Source organism: Lacerta agilis, chromosome 3, assembly GCF_009819535.1.
Source record: "Lacerta agilis isolate rLacAgi1 chromosome 3, rLacAgi1.pri, whole genome shotgun sequence".
Classification (NCBI taxonomy): domain Eukaryota; kingdom Metazoa; phylum Chordata; class Lepidosauria; order Squamata; family Lacertidae; genus Lacerta; species Lacerta agilis.
The window spans coordinates 57,874,546-57,894,448 of NC_046314.1; the positions used below are offsets into that span (position 1 = coordinate 57,874,546).

The 19,903-nt window shown below is 39.5% G+C and overlaps 1 protein-coding gene across 1 annotated transcript in view; it reads right to left on the minus strand.

Annotated features, from left to right (window-relative positions):
- AHI1 (Abelson helper integration site 1) overlaps positions 1 to 19,903 on the minus strand; it is a 68,706-nt gene that overhangs the window by 41,525 nt on the left and 7,278 nt on the right. Inside the window, 22 exon segments of the mRNA XM_033143839.1 lie at positions 393 to 533; positions 2,318 to 2,448; positions 3,105 to 3,223; positions 4,283 to 4,386; positions 5,378 to 5,607; positions 6,611 to 6,734; positions 8,191 to 8,323; positions 9,328 to 9,483; positions 10,157 to 10,342; positions 11,426 to 11,521; positions 12,961 to 13,153; positions 14,174 to 14,354; positions 14,357 to 14,392; positions 15,805 to 15,877; positions 15,879 to 15,990; positions 17,784 to 17,882; positions 17,884 to 17,935; positions 17,938 to 18,080; positions 18,082 to 18,239; positions 18,242 to 18,385; positions 19,397 to 19,434; positions 19,437 to 19,517. Of these exon segments, the coding sequence (XP_032999730.1) occupies positions 393 to 533; positions 2,318 to 2,448; positions 3,105 to 3,223; positions 4,283 to 4,386; positions 5,378 to 5,607; positions 6,611 to 6,734; positions 8,191 to 8,323; positions 9,328 to 9,483; positions 10,157 to 10,342; positions 11,426 to 11,521; positions 12,961 to 13,153; positions 14,174 to 14,354; positions 14,357 to 14,392; positions 15,805 to 15,877; positions 15,879 to 15,990; positions 17,784 to 17,882; positions 17,884 to 17,935; positions 17,938 to 18,080; positions 18,082 to 18,239; positions 18,242 to 18,385; positions 19,397 to 19,434; positions 19,437 to 19,517 (2,730 nt within the window).

A 19,903-nucleotide genomic window follows, 5' to 3' on the forward strand; every position in this document is an offset into this window, starting at 1 on the left:
GTGTAGTGTGCAGCTATGCCCATGTTTTTTATTTAATTAGAAGCACAGCAATGGGGATTATCGTCAGGACTCAAGGGTGCAGCAGAGAACGTCTAGCCCTAACACAGCTGTTCTCTGGGTGAAAAATATTCCTCTCACATGCAGCTAAGAAGCTTGGCAAGAGGGAATTTCCATATGCATTGCAGTCCTGATCACAATCTCTTTCCCCACACCTTGATATTACAGAAAGAAATATCCCCACTTTGGAACTGGGGAGCGGAGCGGAGATCCCTGCAAGGCTGCTGGAATGAGAGCTGCCCACCACTTTGGCTTCAAAGTTGGGAGAATGGCCTGTCACAGTCACTGCAGATTAGGAAATGCTAGATAGACCTATACAGTCACATACAAATTACCTTTGTAATCATAAATGTACACGAGTATAGGCTGGTTTTGACCAAAGGCACAAAATGACACCATGTGCTCATGTGGATGGAAGGCAACATCACGAACTGGAGATGTCAAGGAAAGATCAGAGTACATGGCTACCTGATCACCTACAAAAAGAAAGTTAAAATTAAAAAGAAACGGTTAGACAGAGCTTTATTCAAATGGCCATGCATTTCTTCATTAGTGGAGCTAGTTTGACTTAAATGAGTCCAGTGACCAAAGAATGATCTCATACTTGCCATTTCAGAATTATAGGCAAATATCCTGCTCATAACATGTTTAGCTACTCTTTTCTTTTTGTACAGGTCCAAAATACTTATCTGCTGCTCTATTTTGTTGCTATGGTTTTTTATGCTGTGTCTACATTAATGAAAAACTTTATTTATTGATGTGCATGTCAACTATATCAGTAAAGGTACTGAGGAAAGCCCACAGCAGTATATAAACAACCACCAGTTAGAAAAATAATCAAAGGTGGGAAAGTTAAGAAAACCTGAAACTAGCGCTGTGCACCAACTACAAAATTCAGTTTGGAACCCAATTCATTCTTTCAGAAAATAGCACACCTCATTCTGAGGTGCTTCATGGTGTGCCAGATGTGGCTTAGAGTCTGTCTGAATCAGCACTATTTCCCCCCCAAGACCATTCACTATTGAACATCTGGAGGGTTGAGTGACCCCCCACCTCCCAAACAGATCTGAGGGGCACACAAGTGGATAGGTTTCATGCACAAACAGAAGTCCTTGCCCAAACAGAATGAAATTGTTGGATACAAGCCACAGTGATTATTCACACCCAATCAAACCCTGGATTTGAGGGCTTGAGCTGACCACAGTTTGCCCAGTTCAGACAAAGCAGTAAACTATGGATCACCAAGAACCAGAATGTAGGTGAAGAAACTGTGGCACACAGTGGGTAGGGAAAGAGAGCAGCGATTGCTAAAGCCTTTTGTATGTGAACTAACTACTATACTCCCTCTCACAAACACCTCTTCCAAATTAAGTAGAAAGGGGCAAAAAGATCAGTCACTTAAACAGCATACAGGAACAACACCATTACTGGCCCCAACAACATCAAACATACAATCTCAGGACTATTTAATTGCTCATCTTCCAACATTGTGTATGCAATCAAATGCCAACAGTGCCCTTCAGCTCTCTATATTGGACAAACAGGCCAAACCCTACGCCAAAGGATAAATGGACACAAATCTGATATCAGGAATCACAAGACAGAGAAACCAGTAGGAGAACACTTCAATCTCCCAGGACATTCCATAAAAGATCTCAAAGTAGCTGTCTTAATACAAAGAAATTTCAGAAATAGACTGGAAAGAGAAGTGGCTGAATTGCAACTTATCACCAAACTTAAAACTATGGAGAAGCCTGGTCTGAACAAAGACATTGGATTCTTATCTCATTATACATAACAAAGCTATCTTTAGCCATCTCACCCCTTGCCTTTCCCTGCAAGACTAATTGCAGCCATTAAGAGTCGTCAACAGGTTTTCCACACCTATCAGCTGATCACCCATTCCCACCTTCTGAGTAATACCCCTCCCCACTCCCTCACTATATTTAAGGATCTGGTGACTTCTGTTTCAGTGTATCTGAAGAAGTGTGCATGCACACGAAAGCTCATACCAAGAACAAACTCAGTTGGTCTCTAAGGTGCTACTGGAAAGAATTTTTTTATTTTGTTTCGACTATGGCAGACCAACACGGCTACCTACCTGTAACAGCATACAGGAAGCAATGGATAAAAGGCAAACAGATCTGCATTTTTGATTCTATGCCAAAGGTATTTGAAAAGCCTCCATTTAAAATATGTTAACCTGTAAATGAAAAAATATAGTTCTTTTCTAACAGCTTAAAATAATGAACTTCCATACCTGTTTCTGGATTCCAAACATAGGCTATACCATCTTCACTTCCAGAAAAAAGGAATGTTCCACATGGTGTTAAAGTACTGCGGATTTTTTCTCGATAGTTGGTTGCACCAATATATTTCTTTGTGGCAAGGCTAGAAAAAAAATTCAAAAAGAAGTTATAAAAGCTGAATTTCACTTTACTGTGAGTTTTCACTCCAGGATGTGGTAGGCAAACATCCTCAGACCACAAAATGACCCTCCCTCAGAGTCATTTGATAGAGGCAGAGTCAATCTAGATGCATCAGCCAAAGGAATAGGAGACTCTCAGTACCAAGACTTTTGATCATCATAATTCCAAGTAATCCCTTGAAACTTAACTGATATACAGTCAAACAGAAATAAGGTATAGCTCTCAGTTAGTAAAAATAACAACAGGTCAAAATTCAAACTGTCTCATTTGAAGCCAAAATTGAGGTGAAAAAAATGCCACATCCTGAAATGAATCTTAATCCTAAATTGAATTCTGCTTCCAAAGGAAGTGGCACAAGGGCTTTCTTGTGCATCCATGAGGGCCAAGAGTAGTACCTCTACTGGTAGGGTCACCCTACCCACCATCATCCCCCATAGCTGAGTTTAGGTCTTTATTTTGAGACAAGGGTTTCTCAACCCTTGCACTGCTATAGGGACAGAATGATGAATGAGATAGGCATTACGTTATTTTTAAGTGTGTGGAAAGAAAAGATAACGGATTATACCCAAATATCATTTTAACACTTTAAAACAAAGTAAGTCACTTTTAGATACTTACATCCGGAGATCCATAATTCTCACAGTACTGTCTTTAGTATGGATCAATAAACGCCTTCCATTTGGATGTACTTCTAAATGGTTGATCGCAGTCCCTTTAAAATCATCATCATTTATCTCCTACAAAATACACCACCGACAGAGCTAGTAAAAACATGGATGCAATACAGTATTCTCATAAGCAGAAGCCCCCTCCCAGGTCAAAGCAAAGGCCTATATAGTCTACCCACTGTGGATATCATATACCTCTGCAAAGTCCATTCCCCATTGTTGATTCTGAGCAAAGGCTATTCAGAGGCATAGTGCCTATGCTCCTATAGTAAGTACAGAGCTATCATTGCTAGCAACATTATCATCCATGAGTTTGTCTAATCCCCCCTGAAAGTCATTTAAATTGGCAGCCAACACTACTTCTTATGGAGAAGAATCTCAACACAAAAGAGCCTTGTTGGACTAGGACCCATATAGTCCAGAATCATGTTCTTAAACTACCCAACCAGATGCCTGTAGGAAGCACACAGGCAGTACCTGAGCTCAAAATACTGTCCCCACTTTTGATTCCCAGCAGTTGGTATTTAGAGGCATACTGCTTCTGAATGTGGAGGCGGAACATAGCCAATATGGCTGGTAGCCACTGATAGCCCTATCCGCCATAACTGCATCCTGTGCTAGCAAATTCCATAGCTTAACTATGTGCTGAGTGGAGAAGTATGTTCTTTTGTCTGTCCTGAATCTTTCAAAATGCAGTTTCAATGGATGGCCCCAGCTTCTAGAATTATACCAGAGGGAGAAAAACTCCATCCACTTTCTCCACACCATACATAATCTTACACACCTCTATCATATTCCTCCTTAATCGCCTTTCCTCTACACTAAGAAGCTCCAAATGATGTAACATTTTCTCATAGGGAAGTTGCTCTATTCTAAGTGACTGCACCACTTTTATTATCAAAATTTCAGTCCCTTTCTCAATGGAATTTCAGGGGGTTCAAGGAGGGGGCAAGGGCAGGGAATCCCACTGGCAGGACTGGTTACCTACTGCTAACAGGAACGAAACTCTAAGCATTACTGTATATGGCTACAAACCTACTTGTTTCCAGCATCTTCCCATAAAATTGCATGTCTTAAATGCCTCAACCTGCACAGAAGTTATTTTATTAATTAAAAACATCTATATACCTTATCAATACCCCAGCTTTGGATTGGCGATTGAGAATTGCCTTTTACCAAAGTATTCCAGATGATGATCAGCCCTGTGCTGTCTCCAGAAAACATATGAAATCCTAGAGAATAGTAATTTGTTTACTTTATGTCATACAGTATTCAGATAACGCAATTCAGAAAACATTCTCTAGTTAAATCTCTTTTTCCTTTTGCATCTCTTTCTTTTGCTCCAAATGCCCCTTTCCTGTTTCTTTTGTGACTCTTGTTTCACCCTGTCCCTAGTCCTCTCCAGAGCTGAGTCTTTAGCACCCAGTTTTTCTCACCTTATATAGGTGTGAGAAAAGCTGTGGGAGAGCTGCAAGCAGTACTCAAGTACAAAGTTTACAAGTTTGCCATGGGGAAACACCAGTATGTTTGGGGAAACTTTCATGGCGCACACAATGGTCACATAAATTGAAGAACAACCGCTAGTCTCATGGTTTTAGGGCCCAATTACATTTTAAAAAAACATTTAAAAATCAATATCCCACTTTTCACCACATAGGCCTCAAAGTGGCTTACTGTAATAAATATACAGCATTTAAAATATTAATGAAAGCTCAACATTTTAAAACTCATGAATTTAAAATTACATGTGACATGGGAGATCACTGGTCAGATGCCACATATGATATGCAACCCTGAATGTGATCAAATCTTTCCCCATCCTAATCATCTCACATTCTGCCTAATCACATGAATTTTCCCACACATTTATTTATTTATTTATTTATTTATTTATTCAGTACTATTTAATGAGCATTTGGCTCCCATTTGCATCGCAAAATGCACATATATGCTTTTCTCATGCTGTGCTTTGATTAAAGGGAACATGCATTTTCTGAGAAAAGGGAAGAAGATTCTGCAGGTGGCACAGGCCCTTCTGATGAGCTACACACCTTTCCCCTCTCTGCTTAGCCACGCTCCATTGTCAACAAGGCTGTCACAATCTCTCAGCCCCCACCTACAAAATGACAACAGTCATGCCACACCTGGCAAGAGTTATTATAAAGATGAATGAGCTAAATTGTTACATACAGCATTTTCAGAGTGAAATGATTCAAAACTTGCCTTCTGCATCAAAGCACAATGTATTGATAAAACTTTTGTGACCATCAAACTCTTGTAGAAGCTGCCCATAAATGTCCTTCACTTTTGCATTCCATACTCTAATGACAGAGTCATAACATCCTGTCACTATGATATATTCAGCTACTGGATGGTACTTGGCAGTGTAGACAAAGGAAGGATGAGGGAAAACTCTCACGGCTGATGTAGCCTGGGCTTCAATTTTCCACATTCTAGAAGGAAACAATATTTAGGAAACTGTTAACTTAATATCTTTTAGAAAATGCCGTATGTGATTTCAACACCGAGTCATATGCTAGCCAGATATCAATAATGGATATCATTTCTTCACTGAATTATTACAAAGAATCCAAATGACATTCATTTGCTTTTTGTGCTGTCCTGTCTTAAGAAGTAATTTGCGGTTTGTTTTGTTTCACCTTTAAACGTCTTAAGTATTTTCCTTCATGCAAATGCCATTTTGAATTGCCAGTTTATCCAGTATAACCTAGCAGAGTGTCATTGCTGTAACTGGAGGTTTGCATTAAATAAAAATAAAATCCTCACTTCTTCTTTAGTGCAAGAGTGAAAGGGCAACAATAAAAAGTAATAATTTATATTAAGTGAGGGTGAAGAGAACAGAATACAGTCAAAAACAGGAGTCAGCAAACTTTTTCAGCAGGGGGCTGGTCCACTGTCCCTCAGACCTTGTAGAGGGCCGGACTATTTTGGGGGGGGGGGTAATGAACGAATTCCTATGCCCCACAAATAACCCAGAGATGCATTTTAAATAAAAGCACACATTCTACTCATGTAAAAACACGCTGATTCCTGGACCGTCCACGGGCTGGATTTAGAAGGCGATTGGGCCAAATCCGGCCCCCGGGCCTTTGTTTGCCTACCCCTGGTCAAAAAGATTTCTGTAGAATGTGGCTGAGTAGAGGGTTTGCTTTATTTTCTCCTCAAGAGATTGCCTTTGCAGAAAAGTGATCCTATTAGGATGATATTTATTAAATAACCAGAACACCCTTACACATAGCAAGGCCCTAAAGGTAGGGAGCGGGTGCAAAAAAAAAACCCTCAAAAACATTTCCACCATCCTTGCAGTGGAACTGTGGTTCTGTCATGGAATTCTCCCACACCCTGTCTGTGAAAAAGAAGGGAAAGAGGCAGACATATAATATGTTAATTCACTTTATGTTACCATTTAAATAAGACAAACTCACTTATACTAACCTTGCTGTACCATCTGAGGATGCGGTAAGGAGATGCTGGTTATCTTTTGACCAGCAAAGATCATATACAATGTTCAGGTGTCCATAAAATTCCACCAGGTTTTGCCCAGAAGGAATCTCATATACTGATGAAAACACAAAATGCTTTTTAAGGGGTTAGGAATAGGTAAAATTAAGAAATCATGTACATCAAGGAAGCATCCAAACGGAAACTATTTGGTTTCAAAAAGTACTTCACACAAACACATGCACACTGTCCTAGGATGTTGTAATAGTCACCAGATTAGATGGCTTTAAAAGGAAATTAAACAAATGCATACAGAATAAGCTACCAGCAGCTACTGGACATGATAGTTATATCCAGCCTCCACCAGCACCTGATTTTCAGATTTTCAGAAGTGGCTGCCAGATGTATGTTAAGAGTCTAAATTTAAAATAAGCATGCAAGTATCTATTTCCATCTAGTGGTTGAATGAGAATTATGTATGTGTGCTAAACTTTTAAATAAAGGGTTTTCACAACATGACATTATAAAGCACTCCAATTCAAGAACAATAATACTATTTCAGTGTCCTTTTCTCCTGCTCTGTAACTGTTCACCAGTAGGGAAGGTTGGTGAGAAACCACAAATACTGCAAAAGTCATTACTGGCTATACTATCACTTGATTTCTACACATATTTCTATCTGCAAACGTTCTTCAATGTCACTTCTTTTGCTTGTAGCAGTTTGCTGCTTTTTTTGAGCCGTGCTCCCTCACGTTCATCCTTCAAATACCTCAACACTTACTTCTTCCAAAAACCCTTCTGGAACCACCTCAGAGTACCTAATATCTATATGCTTCTCTCCCCCCCCCTGCCCCCATATTTATATCCCATCTTTTGTTTGTTGCCCTGAGCTCCTTTGATAGTATGGGCTAGATATAATCATAACCATCATTTCTTCAATCATGGAGCCCAAGGAGGCTTGACATGTGGTTCAAACTTAACTGCTTGTTACATCAGTTGTTATTGTTGTTGCATTTTATTATTAGTATTATTTATTTTATTTCTTACCCCAGCCTTCACCATAAGGTCCAGGGAAGGTTATTTTTATTTATTTATTTATAAAATATTTATTTATTTATTTAGTCATTTTAAACATTACAATATTAAAGAAATTAAAAAATATATTTAAATACAGTTTAAAATAAATTACAGCCACAAGAACAGGATGGATCCTAAAGGCCAGGGTAAACAGGTGTGTCTTCAGCATCTGACACAGCTACATAATGAAAGTGCCAAACGCATCAATGTGGGGAAGGATTTCCATAGGTTAAGGGCTGTCACAAAGAATGTCCTCTCCTAGGCTACCTCAGGACTGTGGAATTACCAAGAGAGCTCCCTCTGCCAGTCTTAAACTGAAAACCGCCTCCCTCCGCTGTCCCACTGACTAATTTCTTCTGCCTGCGAGAGGATTCAGCAAAAGTAACACTTGTGTCTTAGGGTAATCTTTTCAAAAACATGAAACTAGGAGACCAAAAACACTTATTATTCTGTGGCTCTGTATTAAAAGTGAAACACACCGTAAGGCTGCAACTTACAAATAATTGGATAAGCATCTCTTCCTGCACAACCTGCTGCTAAGGTTCGTCCGTCTTCGGAAAAGCGAATACAGAAACATCCCATATCTCCCGCTCGTAGGGAAAACAGATGCTTATTTGGTATACGGCAAACCTGCATTTCCAAAGCAAGCCGTTATTTCCACAGTTGTATTTTCATCATCAACTAATTGTAACTATTTCCAGAAAGGTATCAGTGATAGACTGTTACAGCAAACTTTTGATTTAAAAAACGTGCCATTAAACATAGAAAAAAATGGAAAGGTGGCAGATATGTATTCACCGGCTTGGGAGAATGGGGTGCTGATCTGGGCCCTGAGCCAGTTACTTGCTTAAACCTGGTGGGGGAGAGATGGGAGCAACAATCAATGAGAAACTGATGCAAGACCCCTGTTCTGGTCTAGAGAACATTCTGTATTAGAGCCCCAGGGCTGCTTTTCCTTCAGAATAAAAGTGGTCAGTTTAAGTATGCTTCTTTTAAAAGCATGAATAAGGTAACAGACCGTTTTGCCATAAGAGAACCTATGCTTAAATGTAGGACCTCCATGGCTCTGTAAGGTAGATCTTGCAATCAGCATGGCAAATTCTGAAAGCACGCATCACTTTCTCTCTGCAGTGAGGGAAGCAGGGGAAGAAATACATGAGCTTGAGGAACAAGCTTTTTCTCCCATTCAACCAGCTAAGTAGAATTCTGGTATGTAATTGTTAGCTTGGTTGTGTTGCTTTTTAAAGATATATACCCATTCAATTAAAAATAAACAATTAAAAGAAAAAGAATCCTGTGGACGAATGTACTGCCTGAACGGGTCCAAAGAAATCTGGGGGACACTGGTAATAGTGCTAACACACTAATTTTCATGCTTTTTATTAAGCCGTTTTCTTAATTTGACTGTCTAAACTTCACTGCTAAATTCTAACGCACGCCTGTACTGCAACACTGCAAAACCTTCACAGTTGAGATGGAAATTATTAGTAGTTGGGACTTTTCACATACATGGGGGGGGGGGAATAAACCATCTGTTTTGTGCTTACACCTGAAAACAAGAAAGTGCTGCTAAACAATTCTAGATTGCACCCTAGAAACACAATCCTTATGTACAAAGGTATGAAAACTCTTGCCTGTCCAGGAAATCGCGACCACTTATGTAGTTCTTCTTTTTTCACATGTGGTCCAGAACTATTGGCTTTTTTAGATACTTCACTTTGCAGGTCCAAGAATGATGGAGAATGATATTCCTGCTGAACAGCCATCATAGACCGTAAAGAAGGATCTACCTACAAATAGATTAAAAGTGTAATAGGACAAATTTCTTTTGGCAGATGTAAACTATCAGGGTGATATCCAAGAAAGCCATACCCCAATTACGTAGCCCCATTGAAAGGGACTTCTGTTACTTAAACCAATTGCTTTCAGTGGGTCTACTCTAAATATGACTAATGCTACATATCAATCCAAAAGAACTGCAAAATGGATCATAATTTAACATGGAAATGAACTTGTATTTCAGAAGAACTGGAACGAAGTCTGACCAATATTTCTGAAATCTAGAGAGTTATCTTTAAAATTGTACATTTAAAAATAAAATAAATGTAACACAGATATATTTTAGGTTCCTTGATAGATCTCTGTTATTGCAAGTCTATTCACTTCAGCAGATTTTCACCAGACTGAATGAAAGAAGCAGCTGAAAATGCTTCATGGATCTCTCCCCCTTCCCTTTAAATACAGAATTCAGCATCTGGCTGGCAGAAAAGTAGCCAAAGTTCCAGCGATGACTGGACAGGAGCAACCAGATGTGAAATGTTCAAGTATTTAAGGGAACATGCCAATTGTTTCCGTTCTACAGCTTGTTATAAAAGGCCAACAAAAAAACAACTTTTCTCAGATTCACGCCCACAGATATATCTCTGCTGAAGTTTAGTTGGTAGACATGCAACTTAAACTTACATGTTCTGGAAGTTTAATGCCCTTTATAGTTACATACAGTGTTGAGGGGTAATGGTTTCTGGGACATTTTGCCCACCAATCATAAATTTCCACAATATTTAGTTGCGATCTGGACCTTGGAGGAGGGCAATATAGTTGGAGACGTAGTTTTCCACCAACATTCAGAACTCCATTTGCACCCACAAGCTGAAAAGACAAAATTCTTGAAGTGAAAAAAATGTGTGATTACTAGTTGTGGGTGACACTGATGTAGCTTTTACAAGCTAAATGCTAGTAGAGCTTTGGAGAAGTCCCTTTTTGATGTTCTGATGAGGTACATTATGCTATGATAAAGGGCCTTCTCATTCCTGTTCATGGAATGATCTTCCCTCTGAAGCAAAGTTGACACCAATTTATTTACTGTACTTGGGATTTTGTGAAATATTAATCTAGTCAGTCTTATATGGAAGGAGGGAAGTGCTTTGCAGTTTGACAATTACTGTTGTATTTTAGTATTTTATCTGTTCTTGTGGGGTCTTTTAATTGATAAACAATTAGCATTATTGTTTTATTTGTAAATATATAAACTGCCCCGGGATTGGTTATGATGCAGGCTGTAAATACAGGGTGATTCATAATGCATCACCCTGTATTTTAAATAAACAAAGACGAAATAGCATCACTCTGTTTGTGATGTGACAATTTAAAACCGTAGCATTATAGTTTGGTAACCGCAGATAGTGGGCACAGATTTCCTATGGGAGGATGTAGTACACATAGTTAGGTATCAGCAGATCATCTGATTATAACTTCATCTGTTTGGATGAATTGACATTGAGAAGCCACACAGAACAGAATTAGGGCTCATCTTTGGCAGAGGGGTACAGGCCTTTGTGCACTTGCTAGTGAACCTTGGTAACTGGATTATTTGTTTTCAGTCAGCCTATGCTATGACCATCTCTACCCTAAGATGCACACAGTGATTCTCAAATTTAGTTCTGAAAGGATAGCACAATACACACAGGGGAAACATGGGGCTTTATGAAACGCAATAGCACTAAACTCCACCTTTATACAAAACACCTTCATGAGATTTTTTTTTTTGGTACCTCATCTAAATTTTGTACATTTATCAGACAAATGTGCTTGCAGTTCATCTATTACCACAACCAAGATTGAAATATAGTTTCACCACTGAACACAGAAGTGGTTGTTTATGTTCACTTCCGCTTAGATTTTATTTGGATACTTTAGGGGGAAAGTTCCAATTTTAAAAATAAAATAAAATACCTTTAGAAATGCCCAAGAGATTTTCCGGAAGCCACTTTCCTTAGCTTGTACATCAAAGTTGGTCTTTACATCATTCATGCTCAGAAAATCAAGTATCTGACCAAACAGGGGGGAAAGTTTTATTTAGTTAAATCAATCAACAATTATGACAAGGAATATTTTTTGTCTAAGTCCAGGCAGGGAGTCTTTCCCAACTGTATCTGGAGATACCAGTGATTGAATGGGGAACTGCTGCATGCAAAGCTGATGTACTAGTACCAAGTCATGTCCCTGCACTTCTCTCTTTTCCTCGTCCCCCCTGCAAAACAACCCAAATTGGCTCTACAGAATTGGAGGAACCCCCAGAAGAGATTTTGGGATGCATGGGGAAAGAGAAATTCTGTTGTGCGAGTGGGAGTCCTTACGTGAATAGGCACAATCCATAATGCCACCTACCGTATTTTTCGCTCCATAGGACGCACCGGACCATAGGGCGCACCTCATTTTTAGAGGAGGAAACAAGAAAAAATTTTTTTTCTGGTTTTCTTCCTCTAAAAGCCCTGGTTTTGTTGTTGTTGTTGTTTTTTTGAGGATCAGCTAAAGGTTTTGCAGCTGTTTTTGCAAAGGCAAAAGGCCTTTTTTTAAGGACCAGCTAAAGGTTTTGCAGCTTTTTTGCAAAAGGGAAAGCCCTGTTTTGTTTTGTTTTGTTTTGTTTTGTTTTTTTAGGATCAGCTAAAGGTTTTGCAGCTTTTTTTGCAAAGGGAAAAGCCCTGGGTTTTTTTAGGATCAGATAAAGGTTTTGCAGCTTTTTTGCAAAAGGGAAAGCCCTGTTTTGTTTTGTTTTTGGTTTTTTTTTGAGGATCAGCTAAAGGTTTTGCAGCTTTTTTTGCAAAGGGAAAAGCCCTGGTTTTTTTTTTTTAGGATCAGATAAAGGTTTTGCAGCTTTTTTGCAAAAGGGAAAGCCCTGTTTTGTTTTGTTTTTGGGTTTTTTTTAGGATCAGCTAAAGGTTTTGCAACTTTTTTTGCAAAGGGGGGAAAGCAAAGCTCCTTTTGCAAAGGGGGAAAAGCAAAGAGGAAAAGCCCCATTTTTATGGGGTTTAACTCACATTTCTGAAAAAAAAATCTTAAGGAAAGGGAGCCATTTCTACTGTTTGTAGACAGATAATCTAATCAGCCAGTCACATGTCCTGGGGAATCAAACAACCTCCCTCTGCAGCACATTCAACAAAGGAGGGCGGGGCTGAAAGGGAGCCGGGACTCTTATCTCTCTCCCGATCTCTTGCTGATCAGCTGCTGAGCGGGGTCCTTTCAACACTCCCTTTTCTCTTTGTAAAATAAAAAGCACAATCTGCTTTTGGCCCCTGGGCAATTCAGCTCCAGGGACCACCATTCGCTCCATAAGACGCACAGGTATTTCCCCTTACTTTTTAGGAGGAAAAAAGTGCGTCTTATGGAGCGAAAAATACGGTACCTTTCAAATAATCTATGAATTAAAATATTAAAAGATACTTGCCAAAATTAAAGGTAACACGATGAAATGGAAATTCATTCTGTACCTCAAAAAACAGGATTATTCTTGGACTTTCTTCAGCATCTTGAAGGAAATAGTTAAAGCGTTCATTGAAAATGATTAGCTCCTCCCATTCTGGAAGTGTTGACTTAAACTGTTTAAAATCATACGGCTGGGTCATAATGGGAAGAATATGTCCCACTTTTTCTTGTTCATAAAAAGATGAAACAGATCGGCTGCTGTATAAAAACAATAAACTCTGTTCAGTCCAACCCTTTTAAGCATGGGGAATATACAGTCTAGCATTCATGCTACCAGGGTGTGTATGTGAAATGTTCAATAGCCACGTCAGCTGGCTTTAAACTTATTCCAACTCAGACTATTCTAGGCACACTATCGACAGCCCTGTGAAGTGCAAGGACAGCTTGAATAACTTTGACTCAAAGCAAATGTAGCACAACATTAATGAAAGGCACAGTTAAAGGAAATAATCCAAATGGTTGTAAATTCATGTCTATATTCTTACAAAAAAATGTGCATTTTTCTGTGCTTTGTGCTTAACCATTTTAACCCAGTCTTTTTGCTGGTTAAAACCTGAGGCTTACTTGACATGCTATGCTTGGAGTGTGCTTCCTATAACACTTAAGAGATTTCACATATGAGAGGCATAGCTTAATCCTATGCATATTTACTTAAAAGTTAAGTTCCACTTAGTTTAAGGGGACTGCAATGGAAATGTCATAGGACTTCAGCTTTACATCTTACTCAAACACAGAGTTGAATAATGTTTTCTTTGTTGTCATCTTTCTGGCCTTTACATGTATTAGAAGCTACTCTGGGATTTGATACAACCCTTATTCCATGTTCGCCTCTCATTCAGTCCACCTTCTGACATTATCTGATGAATATTCTACCCTGCCCTATATAGATGGGCAACATTACCTAAACAGAATAGTCTCTTGAGAATGAACTTTGAAAAGTAACTGAATTTCAGATTTTTTGGTAGCCTTTCAATTCTCAATTGACTGCATATATTTCCAGAGTGCTCAACTGCAATTCAAGAGAATAAGCAAACATATCTATGAAAACAAACTAAGTCCCGAACATGCAAGTGTAAGTTAAGCAGGGAAGAGATTCCAGGGACATCAATATTCAACTGAGACGTCTTTACAGTAAATCACATTTGGTGTGGGAAAATTGGAGAGATAAGTTAGTTAATGGAAGAAGAGAAAGGAAACTTTAAAAGTGAATGACATCACCTATTTTCTTTCTTGGCATATAGACCAGTTTTCTGATCAATCACATGAACCTTAACCATAGGATGTGATACCATGAGATCAGTTTTAAGTCGATCTGTTCGATGGATGTAAACCCCTAAAACGAGGCTATCATCATAAACAGGTTTTGATTCTGGTGAAACACTTCCATCAGTCACATGTGTGTATTTTCAGCAGCATTCTGGGTATTTTCTTCTAGTACTAGGAGCAGAAGGAAGATTGAAGTGAGAATTAAATATTATCAAAATTAAATTGTAAACACCTATTGTAGTTACCAAGCCCCACTAGTAATGCATTATGAAAAATCAGTTAGTATATTCGACAGCATGTTTGCTTATATCTAGGCATGTGTTGGAGAGGACGTGGGTGGTGCTCTGGTCTAAACCACTGAGCGTTAGGGCTTGCCTATCAGAAGGTCGGCAGTTCGAATCCGCAGGATGGGGTGAGCTCCCATTGCTCAGTCCCAGCTCCTGCCAACCTAGCAGTTCAAAAGCACGTCAGAGTGCAAGTAGATAAATAGGTAACGCTCCAGCGGGAAGGTAAAAGGCGTTTCCGTGCACTACTCTGGTTCACCAGAAGCAGCTTAGTCATGCTGGCCACATGACCTGGAAGCTGTCTGCGGACAACGCCAGCTCCCTCGGCAAGTAAAGCGAGATGAGCGCTGCAACCCCAGAGTCGTCCTTGACTGGACCTAATAGTCAGGGGTACCTTTACCTTTACCTTTACCTAGGCATGTGTTATTAGACAAAAACTGGCTAGGTGAATAGAATTTCAGGCTATTAGTATGTACAACATTACTCTTTATGTGTGATCTATTAACATGAACAGCAGTTTAACACATACACAAAAAGCAGATGCAGCTGAAACTTTCCATTTACATGTTCCAACATGTTCTAAGTAGTCAAATGAATAGACTACTTCCAAAAATTGTTATTCATAGATAGCAGGACCGTTCCTGACACAATAAATGAGTCCTTATTTCAATATTTATTTGAAATAAATGTGAGGTAAGGGCAGCTCACTCACCCTCTATGTTCACAATATAGTTTTCACTCTAATTGGACTGCACAATGCTTATAGTCAGCAATATCGAAAGCACACAATGGCCAGAACAATTACAGTATAGAAAACTTATGAAATAATGCAAAACATCAAAACTATCAAACTGAAGTCTCTGAAAGTCCTTGAATAAGTCACGGTGCCAGACTTTACCAGCGGAGATCAAGCTTTGCCAATTATACAAAGCTTTACAAGCTTGATCTCCGCCGGGTAAGGTCTGGCACCGTGACTTTTGCATTATCCCATAAAGTTTTTTATACTGCAATTGTTTCTGGCCATCATGTTGCTTTCGATATTGCTCAGCCAATGCTTATAGTCAGCAGATAATCAGCCATCATGAGCACAAACTAGTATTTTACATGCTACCACTCAACCTAGGTTTGGAAAGTTCACTTGTGCAAAATCACAGTGGGTCACATGTGAAAAACTTCAGACAACTTTTTTGCCACGAGGATGGTGCAGTCTAGGTCACTAAAAGCACACAATGCAGCCACATAAATGGGCTCTGTACTCATGTGCACATTTGTAGAGCTTCAAATTGTAGCCACACAAACCTTTTTTGGGTTTTCTTTTCAGTTTCTTTCCTTTAGATTTCTGTTTTTCAATATCCTCCTCCAGTTCCTGTTCATTGTAACACATCATCCTCTTTAGATTCTGATATGAGTGGTTTTTCCAATGATCTCTTTTTGCTAGTATTTTCTTCCTCTGGGTCATTCTGTAGTTCAGAGAGGGACATTGCACTGCAATGAAGTAAGTCTCGCTGTTAAACAAGGGAATGTATACATACACCCAGCCCTGCCAAATAATGATAGCTGTCTGCCAGAGAGATGCAAGTAAGGAACATTCCAACCATCAGCCAGGGTGGTTAGTTGAGGTCAGCCATGCCCGGGGGGTGGGGTTCCACTGGCTCATGAGCTTTAATTATGCCTGACATGGGTCCCACAAAGCCCATTTCACCAAGTGATTGCCATCTGCCCTCGCACCAGATGTCAGATGTCATATCAAGTGTGAAGCAGGCAGAATGTGCTCCCGATTTTTCGTTGCCAAAGAAGGCTTGCTTTCACCAGTGATCAGATGACTGGTAGACCAGCTGGAACTGGCTGCACTCTTGATTTCTCCATGGTGAGTTCCATAGCCAGTTGACACCATAGAAAGTAGAGCCTGATGTCAGCACCTATTCCCTTTCTGCTGGGATGTGCCACAGTGATTGCCACAGGGAACTCAAGCGGTGCCTTGAAGCTCCACTTTCCCATTGGGAACTTGGTAATACCAGCAGAAGGCAGCTTGAAGTTGGCGCACCTATGAGCTCATGGGAAGGGAGTGGGATGGCAACTGCCAACCAGCAGAAAGCAGAGTTTAAGTCAGCATCCATCCGCTGACCAGTAGTAACTTAAAACCCGCTGGGATCAGTTTGGATTTTCCTTTGTAGGAAATGACTGGATCCAGTTCCCCTCCCCTGGCTTTGATGGAAGAAAAGGAGGCCATGTAAACTTAAGGCAGGGCCAACATATTGCAAATGCATTGCTACCACTCCTAGACTTAGCTGCTCCCCCCCCCAAGAAGTGTGCATGCACACGAAAGCTCATACCAAGAACAAACTTAGTTGGTCTCTAAGGTGCTACTGCAAGGAATTTTTTATTTTATTTGTTTCCCCTGAAGAGAGATATTGAGATGAGCAAGGAAAGTGATACAAATGAATCATCTCTTCCCACCAAGCTGGGTTTGTGCAAAGAGTGGTTCCAGAACAGAGGCTGTCAACAAGCCAAGAAGAGATGATGTGGTGGGAACCATTCACCCAGTCACCATGGCAACAGACAACAGGAGCACAGCCCCACTCAACCCAGATGATAATATTTTCTTTTGCCAGGCAACACAAAGGGGAAAGGGGAGAGCCCTAGCTCAGAGGGAGAGCATCTTCTGTGCATGCAGAAGGATCCAAGTTCAGCCTCCAGCAACTCCAGGTTTGGTTGGAGATACTTTTGTCAAAAACCCAAGAGAGCCATTACCAGTCAGCAGGGACAATACTGAACTCCATGGATCACAGTCTGACTTGGTATAAGGCAGTTTCCTAGGATTCTATTCTCTCCTCTCTAAAGTTATGGCCATCCTGAAAAAGCTAGGTAGGAAACAGATAGTGTGTGTCTAAGAGGAAGCAGTTAAGAGAGAAAGGCAATGAAGCCAAAGATTCTCCTCAGGTTTGGTCTGGTGCCTGGAAGCTGAGCTGGGAATAGAAATAAAGCCAAAAAAAAAAAAAAAAAAACGATTTTGCCCACCTTGCACTCCTTACTGAGTCCTGCCATCACCTCCCACAGGAGCAACACTCATGGCTTCCCAGCAACTCAAAAGTAACTTTGCAAGGAGGGAGAAGAACTGGTATACCTTACACGCTTTCATGACATTTTCTCTGTAAAATGGTATGTCCAGGTTTGGGGCGGGGGAGAGCCATACAACTCTTTCCATTTCAACAACAGCAATGAAAATCAACAGTTTGTAAAGATTTAAATCCACACCAATTTGCTGTTTGCCACTATACCTTGTTTGAGCTTCAGATACAACAGATACTTCTTTTTCTTTTTCTTCTTTTTGCTCACTTCATTATTCAGTGGCCATTTCCTGGCTTTGAACACTGGGGTGATTCAGACATCTGTTCTTTAAGTTTCTTTTTTATTTTCTTCTTAATTGCATTGCTTCTTCCTCAGCCACTTGCTGCTCATAGGCTTGAATTAGCTGCTCTTCCTCATCTAATTCAGATCTCCCTCTCATTCCATTCAAGGCACTTTTTATGTGGCTGTCCCCCTTTTGATGAAATGCATCTGCCTCTAACACACTTTTGTTTTTTTCTTTGAAAAAACATGAATCTGTTTTCAAAACTGTCCACTTAGTTTCACGTAGGTTTTCTCCTCATTAAGTGTTCATGTAACACTGACTTTTTCTTCTTCTTATTAGACGTTGCTTGCACACTTTCCTCTCCACTAACAACATTATTATTTATTTTTCTGCAACTGAGGCTTTGTGTCTGAGCTTGCTTTTTGTAATCCGTGGACTCCTTTCCTCTGGGTTATAAGTATCATTTATAATTACCTCATCGTTTTCACTTTCTTGGGTAATGCCAAGATGATTTTTGAATGTTTCAAGCTGCAATCAAGACAAAAACACTGAAAAGTCAGCCACCTCTTATATAATTACAAGCATATGTATTATAATAGTAATATTTTGGTATATTATTAGTTTTATTGCATGCACCGAAGTTTTAAATGTCTTAATTGTTTATGTAGCAACCAACAGATGGAATTCATATGAAACATGAAAAGATTCTAGATTTGACCAAGCTTTTAATATATTCTTCAAAGCTTTTTTAAGAAAAAATCCCTCAAATGTATTCTAGAATATTTGGAAAATTGACCTACCAGTATGTCGTTATTATATACTGTTAAAATATGAGTTGAAAAATAATTAAGTTATGTAACATAAATGTTAGTAAGAGGAGGAGGGTGTACAGATCTAGTGTAACTGAAATAATATTTAACAAAATGTCCTCATGATAAAAATGTAAGAAATGGTTGGAGCCAAGATATTAAAAAAATTCTGCCTACTAACAACTCATTTAAAGAGATATTTTCTAATTGTAATTTGGTAATTAAATTAGTATAATTGTATGTGTAGTAACCCACTGCTGTTTCCTGAACCCAATGTACAGACTGTGGATAGACACACAGAACTTAGACACTGTATAAAGTACTAGTACCATTTTTTCTCAATATAGGCATCAATAGCACAAGATAGACCAAAATGATAATTAAAGTGCTTTTCTTTTCACATTCACAGAACCTCCTTTATGTAGGGAAAAGGACAAATTAGTAGTGAGCCACTTCCACCACCAACAAAATAATAGTAAATGAAACAGCAGTCATGAATCTGAAGGCTGTGCTTTTCTAAACCCCGAGATTGAAGTGCTGGTATTTGTAAGTCCCTGTGAAACCCCAAGGCTGCAACAATCTCTGCTTTCTGAAAGGAATTAACTCTGCAAAGAACAGTCCAGGTTTCTTCATATCTCTTAAGGAATTGGGCATGAGACACTAAGTTTTGCTCTTTTTAAACCTGTTTGCCAAGACAGGCAAACAAAGTTTCATAGAGTTGCCAACTCACCACAATGTTCTCTGGCGTGCCTAATGCTTTCTTCTTCATTTCTTTTTATCTGCTAGGTCAGCATGGCTCTTGAATATTTCTTCAAAACGAACCTTGGTTTTTGCCTTGGCTTCACTCTCCACTGAAAAGGTCAAACAGCAGTTTCATGACTTTCATTAGCTTATTAGCTCAAAATGGCTGTCACAGCCCAGTTACCTCTTCCATTCATGCCAAAGGTGCAAAGGGCACACACGTCCCTGCAGATGTTCTTCCTTCCCCTGCTGAAATTAGGCCTGAAAAAGGCTTTCTTAGAGGTTTCAACACAATCCACAATTTATTTATTTATTATTAAATAAACAAATAATTCTATCGTCATCAATAGAAAAGGTTGTAGTGTGTGCTTGGTTGCTGTGTGCGGTGATCACAATAGGGTTTCCTGTTGGAAACGGGCCCCAAAAGTTGGTGATCCCTGATAATATGAGGTCATGACTCCTGCTAGCCATAGAAAACAAGAACAAATACCCTGTT